Raw genomic sequence first — 12,984 nt, forward strand, 5'->3', positions numbered from 1 at the left:
TATCAACTCTAAGCTGGACCAGCATGAATCACAACAACCTAGAAAAAACCCTTAAAATTAAACTGGATTGGGGGGGGGGGGGAATCTGGATGTGTAAGAGACACTAAAGAGCAATCTTTTAGAACTGAAACGTGCCCAGAATTCTTAATCCACTGAGTCTTATCAGTCTGCTGATAACAGCGGAAGTTTGATTCCCAGTTGCTTGTTCACACTAGTCCCCTTTTTCCAGAGACACCATTAACTCTTCCACCTTTTCTCTGAGTCTTATAAAACACTCTTCAAAGAGAGATCAGTGAGGAGGCTTTGCCATGTTTTTATTCTTTGAAGAACAATGTACATGTTACATACAAAGTAACATAAGCAAAAAGGTAGGTGTCTAATTTTAGCAGTGGCAGAGATGAGAGGGAGAGAAGGAAGGCAGAGCAAAGAGTAATTAGAGAAGAATATACTCAAGTTCAGTTACAAGGGGTCATTGGGGACATACCTCAGAGGCTGAGCATCTGCTTTGCATTAGGCATGTGCAAAAACGTTCAAATTTGAACTGGTTCAGTTCGAAAGTTCAAACTCTAACCAAACAGTGCACTGAATTGGCAATGCCAGCCCGAGTTTGCACCAAACAGAGCCTGGTTCTATTCAAACCAGTTTGAACTGGTTTGAGCCTCCAAAACTGGGTTGGGTGGTAGGCATCCATGGGTGCCAACTACCACCCAAACCCCAAAGCAACCAGACATTCCTACGATTTTTAATGTTGTTTTTTGGGGGGATGGGGGGGTTATTTTCCCCATAGGGTATAATGGGGACTCGAAGCCCATCATTCCCTATGTGGAGCACCTAGGGGCACAAATCAAGGTTGGGTGGTAGGCACCCAGGGGTGCCTACCACCCACCAAACCCCAAAGCAATAGGACACTCCTGTGATTTTTAATGATTTGCTGGGGATTTTTTTTTCAATTTTTGCATTTCTCCCATAGGGAATAATGGGGATTTCAGGCAGCCCCATTCCCCCCTTTGGGGGTACCAGGGCACCCCAAAGTGGGTTTAGGTGAAAGGCAGGTTGTGCCACAACTCCCCCCAGGTAGCCCCAAGTTTGTAGGGTTTATGGGTTTTTTCCAGGAATATTTTAGTGAGTCTAAACAGTGAGTCTAAACAGTCTTTAGTGAGTCTTAACAGTCTATGAGAGTGGATTCTATGGTTTGTAAACAGTGCTGGCCAGAGGCGTAGCCATGGGGGGCAGCCAGGGCACGTGCCCTAGGCGCCACTTGAAGGGGGCGCAATTCCATGCCCCCCACAGCCCCCCCAATCTTTGTAAATTTTTTTTTAAAAATTGAAATTTTTTTTAATTCCCCTATCAGGCACGCCGAGCCAGTGCCCGTGGCTGGCATCTCCCCTCTCTGGCTCCGGGCACTGGCGCCCCCCCCCCCACTCACGCAGGCGCAGCAGCGGCGCACTCGCAAGAACTCCGAGTCTGGGCGGGGGTGGAGGGCCTGTGCGCATGCCCACAACTTAACCACGTGGGTTGAGGCAGGGCCAGGGAGAGAGAAACTAGCAGCAGCAACTGCTGGGCGCGCGTGCTGCTCTTCGTGTGCTGTGCGGCCCATTTTTGTCGTTCTTTCCGACCATTTGTATTTTTGCCCTCGAGCCACCACTGCCTGCCCAGCATTCTCTTGATTCACTTCCCCCACCCCAGTCCCAACAAAAATGTAAGTAAGCTGCTTTTGATGGATGGATTCGAAAACCTTGACGGGGAAAGGAAAGAGGCAGCAGCTACTTTAAAGCGGGTTTTCTGTTTTGAAGTCACAGGGTGGGGGAGGTCCTCTCACAGCTCAGTCTGATGCACGTTTACTTAGAAGTCAAGTCCCTGTGTTCAACGGGGGGGCTTGCTCTATGCAGACTCAAAAGTGCCTTAATGTGGATGCCTTAAAGGTAGTGCGGGCTAGGCTAAACCTCTTGCGGTAACCGTAAAAGTCAATAAAAGTTTTATAATGCAAAAAAACCCTCTTGTGGTAATCAAAGAACAAAAAAGCAAGTGGGCGGCAGAGAGAGACTGGAGAGCCTTTCCCTTTTCCTAATCTTGGGGCGCGCAGATCTGCCAGCGCACCCTGCCGACGAGCCCAACATTGCCCTGCTGCGCTCGCTCTCTCTCTCTGTGCCTATTTGTAAACCCATCATTTTAAAAAAACCCAAAAACCACCTTGAGTGGGCAAGGCAGTCACAGAGAGTGAGAGAGAGACACCGACAATCAGGCGCTCACAAGGAGCCTTCCCCTGACCAGCGAGTGGAGCAGGCACCACCAGGCAGCACACGCGCTGAGCTGCTGCTTATCCCGGCCAGCAATTTTTTCATTAGCAAAGGGCAGGAAGGGAAACGTTTCTTTTAAAACTCTCCCCCCTTCGCAGTTTTCCAGGCACACAGTTTCTCCTCCCCTCCCTCCCCCCCCCCGTGTGTGTGTGTGTGTGTTGCTGCCTGATTTCACTGATTTGGGTCTCTCTCAGGCTGTATCCTGAGGGAATAACATAAAAAGGAGAATGAGGACTTGCCAAAGAGGGGTGAGGGTGGGGTGGAGTGGAGAGCAAGGGGGGGGTTCTTCTGCAGGCAGCGTTGTTGCAACCTGAATGGGTTCCTTTCTATGGCTACGGGATGGGAGGCTGAGTGTTCGAAAAGGGCAGGGCGTGTGGCTAAGAGTGGGGAGTGACCGCTTTTGGTCTCGAGACAACAACGTGAAGCCTTGTTATCTTGGGAGCTCTGCTGACAGGGAGAGGCTGTTTCCTGGGAAGTGAGTTCTTCTTAAAACATGTGTGTCTTTAGTTGTGTTCAGTCCACTCACTTCTTTCAGATTAAATCATTTAGGATTAATAAACATCTGCAGGGGGGGGTGGCGGGGATAAACAAATCACGGCTCAGTCTTCCTTAGGGGGTTTTTAGGTTGGATTTCTCGTCCCCAGCCCACACATCTTGAAAGCAGTTGGAGTTCTTTTCATACTGTTTTGCCTTGGGATGGGCTCCTTCTGTGACTTTGCAATAGGTAGTTCAAGTTGGATTTCTCTATCACTGCATACTCATGCTGGAAAGGTTCCACAGATTCATTCTTGCCTGCCACGCAGTTCTTAAAAGGTATATGAAAAGTGAAGAAAGGGTAAGAATCCTAAGCGCAAGGCAGCGCAATAGTGAGGAAAATTTTAAAAAATGATACTTTGTTTAGTCTTGAAAGTTTATTAAAACAGTGTTTCTCCTAATAACTGCTCAGCTTTCATCTGGTGTTTTATATGGATTCCATCTATATTATATGTAACAAACTTGTGCCCCCAGATGATGTTGGACTAGAACTCCCATCATCCCCAGCAACAGTCAAATGCCACTGGTTGGGCATGATGGGAGTTGTAGTCCAACATCATCAGGTGATCTTGTCTATAGGTGTTTGGTATTGCACCTAAAATATATACTTACTGATTCTTGACTACATTATAGTTAGGAACATAGGAAGCTGCCATATACTGAGTCAGACCATTGGTCTATAAGCCTTGAGTTGCCACAGAGTTAGAGGTTTGGTTAAGGAGTGGGTTGTTGGGCCAGGAAGAGTAGGTTCTACACATTATGTTAAGTGCATCCTTGATTCTGATGCCCTTAGCTTTTGTTTACTAAATAGCAGCTTTGTTTTATTGTAATTTTATATTTTGTATTTTTGAGATACTATTATGGTAAAAGACAAGTTTTCTGAAAGGTGCATGTCAGATGTTTAGGGGGGGGCGGGCGCAATTTCAGTGCTTGCCCTAGGCGGCATTTTCCCTAGTTACGCCCCTGCCCATCACACACAGAAAGTGGAAATAGAGGGCGCTTTTCACACAAAGTCTCCAAAAAGTCTCCACTTTGCATCAAATTTGCATGTTTTTTATTATATATAATTTTGATAAAATCTGGATAATATGAGAATAAATACAGCACTGTGAAGCTGATGACCAGATGAGCTATGTGTCTGCTGCTCAGTCTGCTGTCTAGGATGGTGCAGAGTTCTCAAGGCCCATGTTTCTTAAGCATAAATTCATCTCCTAGTAAGGCTTACCACATACACAGTCCTCTGTCCTCCCCCATGGGTCACCCAGCCTGCTCTCCCCAGCTAGGCCAGCAACTTCACCTCTTGGCTCGAAGCAAGGCAGCCAGCTATCTGCCAAGCCAGCCTCTTTGCATGCTGGCACAGTGGTGTGTGCATGGTTTCCCACTCGCTTGCTGTTTTCTGAGACTACAAGCATTTATATACCGCTTTTCAAAAGAAGGCTTCACAGTGGTTTTCAAATAAAAATAAATAATAAAATGCTCTCCTGTCTCCAAAGGGTTCACAGTCGAAAAAAGAAACACAAGCTAATACCAGCACCAGCCATCGAAGGCATGCTGTGCTGGGGTTGCATAGGGCCAGTTGCTCTCCCATATTAAATAGAAAAGATTCACCACTTTAAAAGGTGCCTTTTTACCCAGTTAGCAGGGATAACTGCTAACTGAGTCAAGCTAACAGCCAACTTCTCACCACCACTTCCACCGCCAGGCTCACCTATCCGTGCTCCTATATCACATGGCTCTGCAACCTGCCTCTGAAGCAGAACTTCCCCTCCAGCTTCCCTATTGGCTGGATGGTCAGTAGGATGTGTTGGAAGTTGAAGGACTTTGCACTGTCTCTTGTCTCAGACAATGGAGGACAGTCTAGTGAGTCAGAGGGCTAGAGGGTCAAGACATTGGTCATCCCTTCTCCATTGCTCTGACACTATCCCTTTGATGTGTAGATTGCTAATCTCAGGGATTAACTTCCTTCCTCTCTCTCTTCCCTACCTGCCCTTCTACCTTGCAACATGGCAAGCCTCTCTCCCTGCACCATGTGTGCAGAGAAGATGCAGAATCCATCTGCATCCAGCTAGATAGATAGATTAGAGATCCCAACTCCTCACTTTCCTATCTAGAATGGAGTTCCTTGATAAATGCCTTATATATTGATTTGAAACTATGAATTGGCTCCAAGTTACTTTACTCTCAGCATACACGCATGCCTAACTAAATTCCGCTGTGTGTGCCTCTGTGCACTCTGCTATAATGAAAAGGGATTCTCTCACCACAGAGAATTTCCAACAGGATGCTGGCTGGGGAAAGAGACAAAGGAAGAGAAGCTGCTCATGAGAGCAAAGCATTCTAAGTAAACAAAATGTTCCAGCTGCTCCTCAGAACTTTGGACACCACAACAAATGCAAAACAGTTGTTCGGTCCCCCAAAATAGTCTCTCTTCCTCAGAATGAAAGGTGGAGGAACCCATTTGGTCTCCAAAATAGTCACATGTCTTTTATAAAGGTCCCTAGTTGGTAACCTTAGTTCTTAGGAAGAGCTTACATAAACACTTATCAGAGATGATGAGAAGGATCACACAGGAAACAGAGATTCTGAAGATTTGACTGTGTCTTAGCACCTCTGCCATTCTCTCGACCACCAAAGACTGCCCACAGTCTTTGTTTCCAGCAGTGGTTTCACTTTCACAGCCTCCACATTGGACATGGTCTGTGTTTAGACTGAGAAAGGAAAAACACAAAACATCTTGGTACAGATCCAAGATGGCAAGTTACTAGCAAAAACCTCAGTGTATTTCCAGGTTCACTTTGAGACAGTTGCACTTAATGGTTAGAGACAACTGATGGTAAATCCTCAGTGAACTGTACTGCAAAGTGATTTTCAAGAAGGAACAGTACATCCAGTGAAGAAACGAGGGCAACAGCTTTTTGAAAAAAGCTGCTAGAATTTGAACAAATTTACTGTGATTTGTCCTCAGCATCAAGAAGGTGTTTTGTGTATTTCCCAATACAAAAATACCAACATATAGTTTGGGGGCGGGGGTGGACATTCTAATGCAGGCAGAAATACATTCTCTATGTGTATCTCAGGTACAAAATAGACTTTAAACTGTAATTGTATTACAAGTAAATTATTTTTCCGAACTAGCTGGTTGTATTCAGAGGCATTATCTAGGGAAAATAGCGCCTAGGGCAAGCACTGAAATTGCACTGCCTGTCCAAACATCTGATACCCATCTTTCAGATAACTTTACCATAATATCAGCTGAAAAATACAAGTCAAGCTCATTAATCTTTTAATATTTCAAAAACTATTTAGCAGTGGACGTAGCCAGACCAAAAAATGCTGGAAAACTACAAATTTCAGTATGCTGGGGCTCATGAAATACCCAAATACTATGTGAAGGTATACTTGGAAAACTAAACAGAAGTGCCTGTCTAATTCCCTACTATGCATTGTAGCATCACTATTACATATGTTTTAAAAATAAATGGAGAATTTGACTTTTCCCAAATACTATGAAAATAATGAAACATTATGCAGAGTAAATTGTGTCACTGCTTGGAATATATTCTAGTATTTGCAGAAAGACAGTTAAAATGAGAGAAAGAGAGCAAGAAATTTCCAGTGGGCCTTAATACTAAGGATTCCACACTGATTCAAAGACAAACTCACCATTAATAGTCAGTTTATTAAGACATCACATTTAATTCACTTACCACAAGAAGCAAAGTAAGAGCAAATAAATACAATCCCAGCTCAGTATTCACAAGCCCCGATTCTCTGTACCTAGTGCCAAACTGAATATGTGTACAGTGAGTTATATTATATTAATTTTTTTTAAAAAAATTAACCTGTAGCCCCTTTGGGGGGGCTTCCTAAAGGCCATGAGGAAGGGGGGTCTGCAAAGGTCCCCCCTCACCCCGCCAGCCTCTTAATTCACTGCCGCAGCCCATCCCAAGCTGATTTTAGGGCCTGCAAAGATTGGCATGGTGGCCATTTTGGAGGCCACCACACACGCTCAAATGACCTCTGTGAGGCCTGGCAAGGCCTTGGGCCTCACAGGCACCATTTGAGCATTGCGGTGGCCATATATATAATGGCCACCATGCATGCTCACATGGCCTCTACGAGGCTTGGCATGGCCTAGGGCCTTGCAGAGGCCATTTGAAAATGTGTGGTGCCCATTTTGTTTTCGGCGGCCATTTTTTTAAAAAAAGATTTATTTAAAAAAATGGCGCCCCCCTTCAGGTGGTGCCCGGGGCATGTGCCCTGCCTGCCCTATGCTAGATACACCTCTGGTTGTATTAGCTCTTTTACTCACATCAGTCTGTTTACAAGTTGATTCAGAAGTGGAGGTAAGCTGAAAGAGAGCAAACAACAACCCCTGCAAATCCAGGGCCTCAGAACTCAGTCTTCATTCACCCAGAGTGAAAGAATAGCATGGCTCTAGTTGCCACTAGTAAGGGGAGTCTACCAGGCCCCGCCCAAACTCCACTAGTGCCAGAGGCAGCTTGGTGAGTCACCAGCATCATCCCCATACTCATGGCACACAAAGGTTGCCATGGAAGAATTTCTCTCAGCCTACACAGATCCTTCTCCTCCCACTCCAAGCCCCCACAAACCAGATCTCATCCTCCACCACACACAATGGCCACATTCACACATATGGCGGAACCTCAGTTGAAGGGGCCAGAGTTTCCCTTAGTATAAAAATCTCTAGGTGGTGTACAGAATTAAAGCATAAGATATGACACATTTAAAATTCATAAAAAGATAAAAATCATAATAGATAAAAACACATTAAAACACATTCAAATTTAAAAACTGAGTCTCAGTTGAAGGCCTGGGAAAACAGGTATGTCTTCAGGGTCCTCCTGTACCAAGTTGTAGATGCATTCAACACAATTCTTCTTAACGTCAGGGTCAGGACTGTTTAGCAGTCTGATAAGTGGTTCTGATCCACCTTGCTCAAATATTTGCACTTAACTGTTATATTCAACTGCCATATGTACTAGACAAAGGCTAGCAAACTCGTGGGTGACTAGATCATCTTCTGGTGTCAGGAGAGCTATAAAGGTACTTGTAACATCTAGCTGCCTTAACGATTTTTTCACATCATTATGAGAAGCCATGATTCCAACTGCCATGGTGGCATTTCTGCATTCAATGGGGTCTTCATGTGTAACCAATTTCAATAAAGGTTCCAAGGCTCCAAGGTCAAGAAGAGACCATGGTTGCAGCTTTCTTGCTTTCAACTGATAATGGATCAAACACATCCTTGGGAGGAGGTTACACTTCCTTTTTCACCTTTCCCCCCATTTTGGCACAATCTGTACCCGGTTGTCTACACGGGCAGCTATTCCCAAGACCTCACACCTCTCTCTCTTTCTCCCCAGCGTGTCTCGCTTTGTTGCTAGGTAATGCCGCCGAGTGCAAGATGCCAAGGTGCAGGCTTTGGAGGAGCTTCCTGGACCCGTATTGCACAGAGGCATATGCAGTTTAGCCAAAGATATTCATGTGAGATGGATGACATTTGACCTCTGAGCATTATTGTTGTTGTTGTTATATTTTAATTCAAACTGCCCTCTGTTGTCATGAAGTTTAGGATCTTCCTTTAAATACACTTTGGAAAAGCTAGTCTACAGGCCTTTCAAAAGCCAAACAGAGTTTGCATTGGCACCCTGAACCACAGCTTTATATTTTCTCCGATGGGCTGCCCTATTCATTTCAACGGAGGCAGCAAGTCTGTATGCATGTGTGAATTTCTATACACTTCTTTTACATTGAAGTAGGTACACATGGGTAACTATTTCATGTTCTAGTCTCCATAAGAAAGTGCTAAATGGGGGCAAAAGTTTGCTGCTGTTCTTGCCTACTGCACATTGCATTATAATCTGTAAAAGGTCATTTTAGATTTTCACCTGTGGTTTTGCAGCGAGATGCTCACATTTCCTTTGCAGCCCTAAGCCCCATCAGCTCTTGAACCTTTACAGTTTAGAGGTATGGAGGATGAAGAAGGGTACATGGCATTAAATCGGCTTTCTTCACATTCTAAAAGGACCCAAGGTATGGCTTTTATTATCTTCCTGTGATTCCTGCTTTAACTGTAAAGCATTTGAACTTTGTACTTGGGTTTAGCTTTTGTTTTTGCTTAAGCCAAATGACTGTGTAGATAGCTTTCAAATTACCAAAAGGCAATCATTTACATTTAAGCGTGCCTTACCTTTTTCTTTGGATTTAAAGATTTGGAGGACAACTTATCCCTAAGGCTTTTTTGTTTTATCAGTGGGGGCAGGTTCAATTTCTGCTAGGGATCAGTTTTTTTGCATCTGTTTTCAGTGCTGGGGCTTAACCCTGGAACACATTTTATTTATTTATTTTTATTTTTACACTCTATATCCCGCTCTTCCTTCAAGGAACCCAGAGCGGTGTACTACATACTTAGGTTTCTCCTCATAACAACCCTGTGAGGAACACATGAAGAAAGCAAGCACCTCTAAACCAATAGAATGTATTTCCTTCACCATAAAGTTAGCAAGAGAGTCCCCACACATCAGGGATAAAGGCTGCAGCTATAATTGAGCAAGAGAGGACAAATGTCTATGGGCCTCGGGTGGGGGGTGTCTCACCGGGTTTGTGTGTGTGTGATAGATCACTCTTCTGCAGCAATGTTATGGAGGGAGGCAAAGAAGGCAAGGAGCCTGAGGGGGCAGGAGCCCATCTTCACTTTTTGTCCCATGGCCCACTACAGCCTTGCTATCCACTAGATCAGAGGGTGTTGTTTTCAGACAGAGTTAAGCCAGCACCTATTTTTTTAAGAGTACTGACTGGAGACTTTGGGTTGCTAAGGTCAGTCAAGAGCAGACTGTGACCAGATATCAGCCACAGGGACTATAAAAATAGTTTTCATCAATTAAGGCAGGTGAAAACCATTCACCTCACCCAACTATTCACCTCATACGATTCAGGTGGGTGAAAATAATTTCACCTTGCTCAAGAACGGCAGGCTGAGCAAGTGTTTCCCCATAGAAGATTTATATTGGCAGCTGCAAGTTTTTGGTGGTATAGAAGTGCGCCAAACAAACCAACAAACCATTTTGTGTAAAACCTGCATTGGTGAGAAGACGTGTGCACCTTCTCTCCTGTATTGTATCTCACATGAACAAAATTTTTATGTGGTGCAGATAACATGAGAGAGACTTGAATGTTTTTTAGCTTCAGTGTGAATATAGCTTCCTTGATTAACGGAGCTCTCCTCAGCAAAATGGCTGCTGGCCTCTTTACAGCTGTGAACACAGGCACTTCAAAACCTTTTGGTCTCTGAGGAACGAAATCTAAATAGCATCCTCTATTATGGTAAAAAAAAGTAGTTTTTTAAAAATGACATTTTGCTACTATTTAAATGGCACTCTCAGAATCTGCTGCCTGAGGTGAATTCCTTCAGCCTACCTAATGTGGCTGACTGTGTTCACAATTATATTAAAACTATGGCATTTGACACATGATCTGAAGTTTTGCTTTAAAAAAAAAAAGACTAGCTGTCCAAATCAACCATGAGAATGCCTGACTATGCCAAGGCTGGTGGTGTGTATGAACACCATCACACCATCTGTAGAATAGGAGATATATATATAGATAGATAGATAGATAGATAGATATATTTTTTTAAAAAATCTTCCTATCTTACAAATTGAGGATATTTCCCTGGCTTGAAAGAGACAGCTCTTGATTCTAGAAATGATGGTGATTGGATCCCTCACCCCCAAACAAAACAGTGTGTGTGGGGTGGGGGGAATCCTGTTCCAAAAATCATTTTCTTTTCTTTAGTCTTGACATTTAAGATGCCAAAAACAAATGTCAAGGATTAGAGATTAAAGCTGTTCTCTCAATTTAAAAAATTTACAGATATGTCCAGAAATGCTATGTGGCACAAAATCTCAATGGGAATATTGGTGGTTACCTGTATCATTCTGGGATCGGCTGTGATTGGGCTGAGTGTCCTTGGTAAGTGCCTGCATACTGTCTATTGAGAATCAAATTGTACCAAGGACAAAATGACAACAGTCACAGTGGGTCCCTTGTCCATGGTATGGTATGCCATTTGCATAGGTGTTTGTGCAGCCACTCAGATACTGGTTCAGTACCCACTCAGTACCCTCTCAGATACTGGTTCAGCATCCTGTTATGCAACACTCCCATTTTTTGGAAAGGGTATTTGCTTCATTTAAAATAAAACTTGTTCAAGCAGCATCTTTTGAGCAGTTTTGCAAACATGTTTGTAGGTTTTGCACAACAGGCTTTGAAAAAAAAGATCATGCTAAGGCAATTAAAACCTAACAGCAGACATCTAAGCAAGGGCATGCTAAGAAAGCATAACACTCATTGTGCATATTGACAAAAACAAGCTTTGAATTTGTGTGGAATGAACGAATGATCATATTCCAAGAAGAATGTGAACACCACCTCCTGTGGTGCTTCTTATGAATCCATTCCCAAATCCAGGCCAGCTCTTGACTAATGCTTTAGGTTAATTACATTTTCGTCCAGTCCACTTAAGTGGTGCAGTAGGGAAATGCTTGACTAACAAGCAGAAGGTTACCGGTAGGAATCCCTGCTGCTACTATATCGAGCAGCAGCGATATAGGGAGATGCTGAAAGGCATCATCTCATACTGCGCAGGAGGAGGCAATGGTAAACCCCTCCTTTATTCTACCAAAGAAAACCACAGGGCTCTGTGGGCGCCAGAAGTCAAAACCAACTTGACGGCACACTTTACCTTTACCTAGACTGGGAGCGGAACAGATAGACCACAAGCAGGACTGCAGTCTGCATTGCCTTGTTGTAGAATAGTTGACTTCCCTCCTTAAATTATTAGTGGTGTTAATTTCATTCCATTGCCTGATCTGTGTTACAACTCTTCATTCTCTGAATTTTACACTGCCCACAAATCAAGGAAAACTGGAGAAATGCATGCTAACTAGGCCACATGCTGCATGTCTTTATTATTTTGGACTATGCCTCATTGCTATAGATTCACTCAGGTAAACGACAACAGCTTGCTTCAGATGTTATTTAAAAGCCCTGCTGTAGCCGTGTGTATAGCTCTGTTACCACATTTAACTTTTTAAAAGCCAAACTTTGGGTTACGGCCCATTTGACCCACGAGTATACCCCTTAGGTTCTGGCAAGGGTGAAGGGGAAGGTCCACCCCCGCAACGCCACACACCCGCGTGCCCACCATTCACGGTTTGGATGGGGCTTGTCCGAGGAGGAAAGAGTCCACCCTGTGATGGCGGGCACATCCCTAGTAGCCATTGATAGACCTGTCCACCATGAATCTGCCTAAGCCTCTTTTAAAGCCATCCAAGCTGGTGGATGCACTGTGTGAAAAAGTCCTTCTTTTTGTCAGTCCTAAATTTCCCGACCTTCAGTTTCATGGGGTGACCCCTGGTTCTGGTGTTGTGAGAGAGGGGGGAAAATGTATCTCTGTCTACCCTCTCCACTCCACTCCATTTCTCACTCTCTAGCCCTGGTCACACAATCCAAAAAAGAAAGCTGCACTTGTGTACAGCATCTCAGAGTGCGCACAGAAGTCCTACTTGGGCACTGATGCGTGCAGAAGCATCACCCTGTCCATACTCTCCTCCACTCTTATGCCATTAATCTGAAAAGCCAAACTCTAAGCATGGTGGCAGTTGCTTCCAGGCTGGGATGTGTCCGGGCTCTGCAGGCATCAGGCAAACACCGTAACAGAGGAGAGTGCAACAGTGTGAAGCTTATCAGTGCATCAGCACTAGTGCTGGGCTTGCCAGTGTGCTTTCAGGACACAGTACTACAATGCCCCCTTCCTTCCTTCCTTCCTTCCTTCCTTCCTTCCTTCCTTCCTTCCTTCCTTCCTGGATGGCTTTAAGAGGGGCTTGGATAACTTGGAGGAGAGGTCTATCAACGGCTACTAGCTGGAGGGCTATAGGCCATCTCCAGCCTCGAAGCCAGGATGTCTTTGAGTACCAGTTGCAAGGGAGTAACACCAGGAGAGAGGGCATGCCCTCAACTCCTGCCTTTAAGCTCCCAGCGGCATCTGGTGGGCCACTGTGTGAAACAGGATGCTGGACTGGATGGGCCTTGGTCCTGATCCAGCATGTTCTTATGTTCCTTCCTTTCT

General features: G+C 44.5%; 1 protein-coding gene across 7 annotated transcripts in view; it reads left to right on the plus strand.

Moving 5' to 3' along the window:
* Nucleotides 1-12,984, plus strand: part of LOC128347748 (killer cell lectin-like receptor subfamily F member 1) — a 36,541-nt gene that overhangs the window by 6,707 nt on the left and 16,850 nt on the right. For 3 of the 7 annotated variants that reach the window (XM_053302802.1, XM_053302808.1, XM_053302809.1), the window contains exons 1-4: nt 2,644-2,772; nt 8,219-8,339; nt 8,783-8,888; nt 10,728-10,826. In XM_053302802.1, coding sequence (XP_053158777.1) covers nt 8,825-8,888; nt 10,728-10,826 — 163 coding nt within the window. In that variant the 5' untranslated portion in view covers nt 2,644-2,772; nt 8,219-8,339; nt 8,783-8,824. Of the gene's footprint in view, nt 1-2,643; nt 2,773-2,931; nt 3,111-8,218; nt 8,340-8,782; nt 8,889-10,727; nt 10,827-12,984 lie in introns of those variants that run through there. The other 4 variants (XM_053302806.1, XM_053302805.1, XM_053302804.1 and 1 more) reach the window with 4 other exon arrangements.

This window comes from Hemicordylus capensis, chromosome 2 (assembly GCF_027244095.1).
Source record: "Hemicordylus capensis ecotype Gifberg chromosome 2, rHemCap1.1.pri, whole genome shotgun sequence".
Lineage (NCBI taxonomy): Eukaryota > Metazoa > Chordata > Lepidosauria > Squamata > Cordylidae > Hemicordylus > Hemicordylus capensis.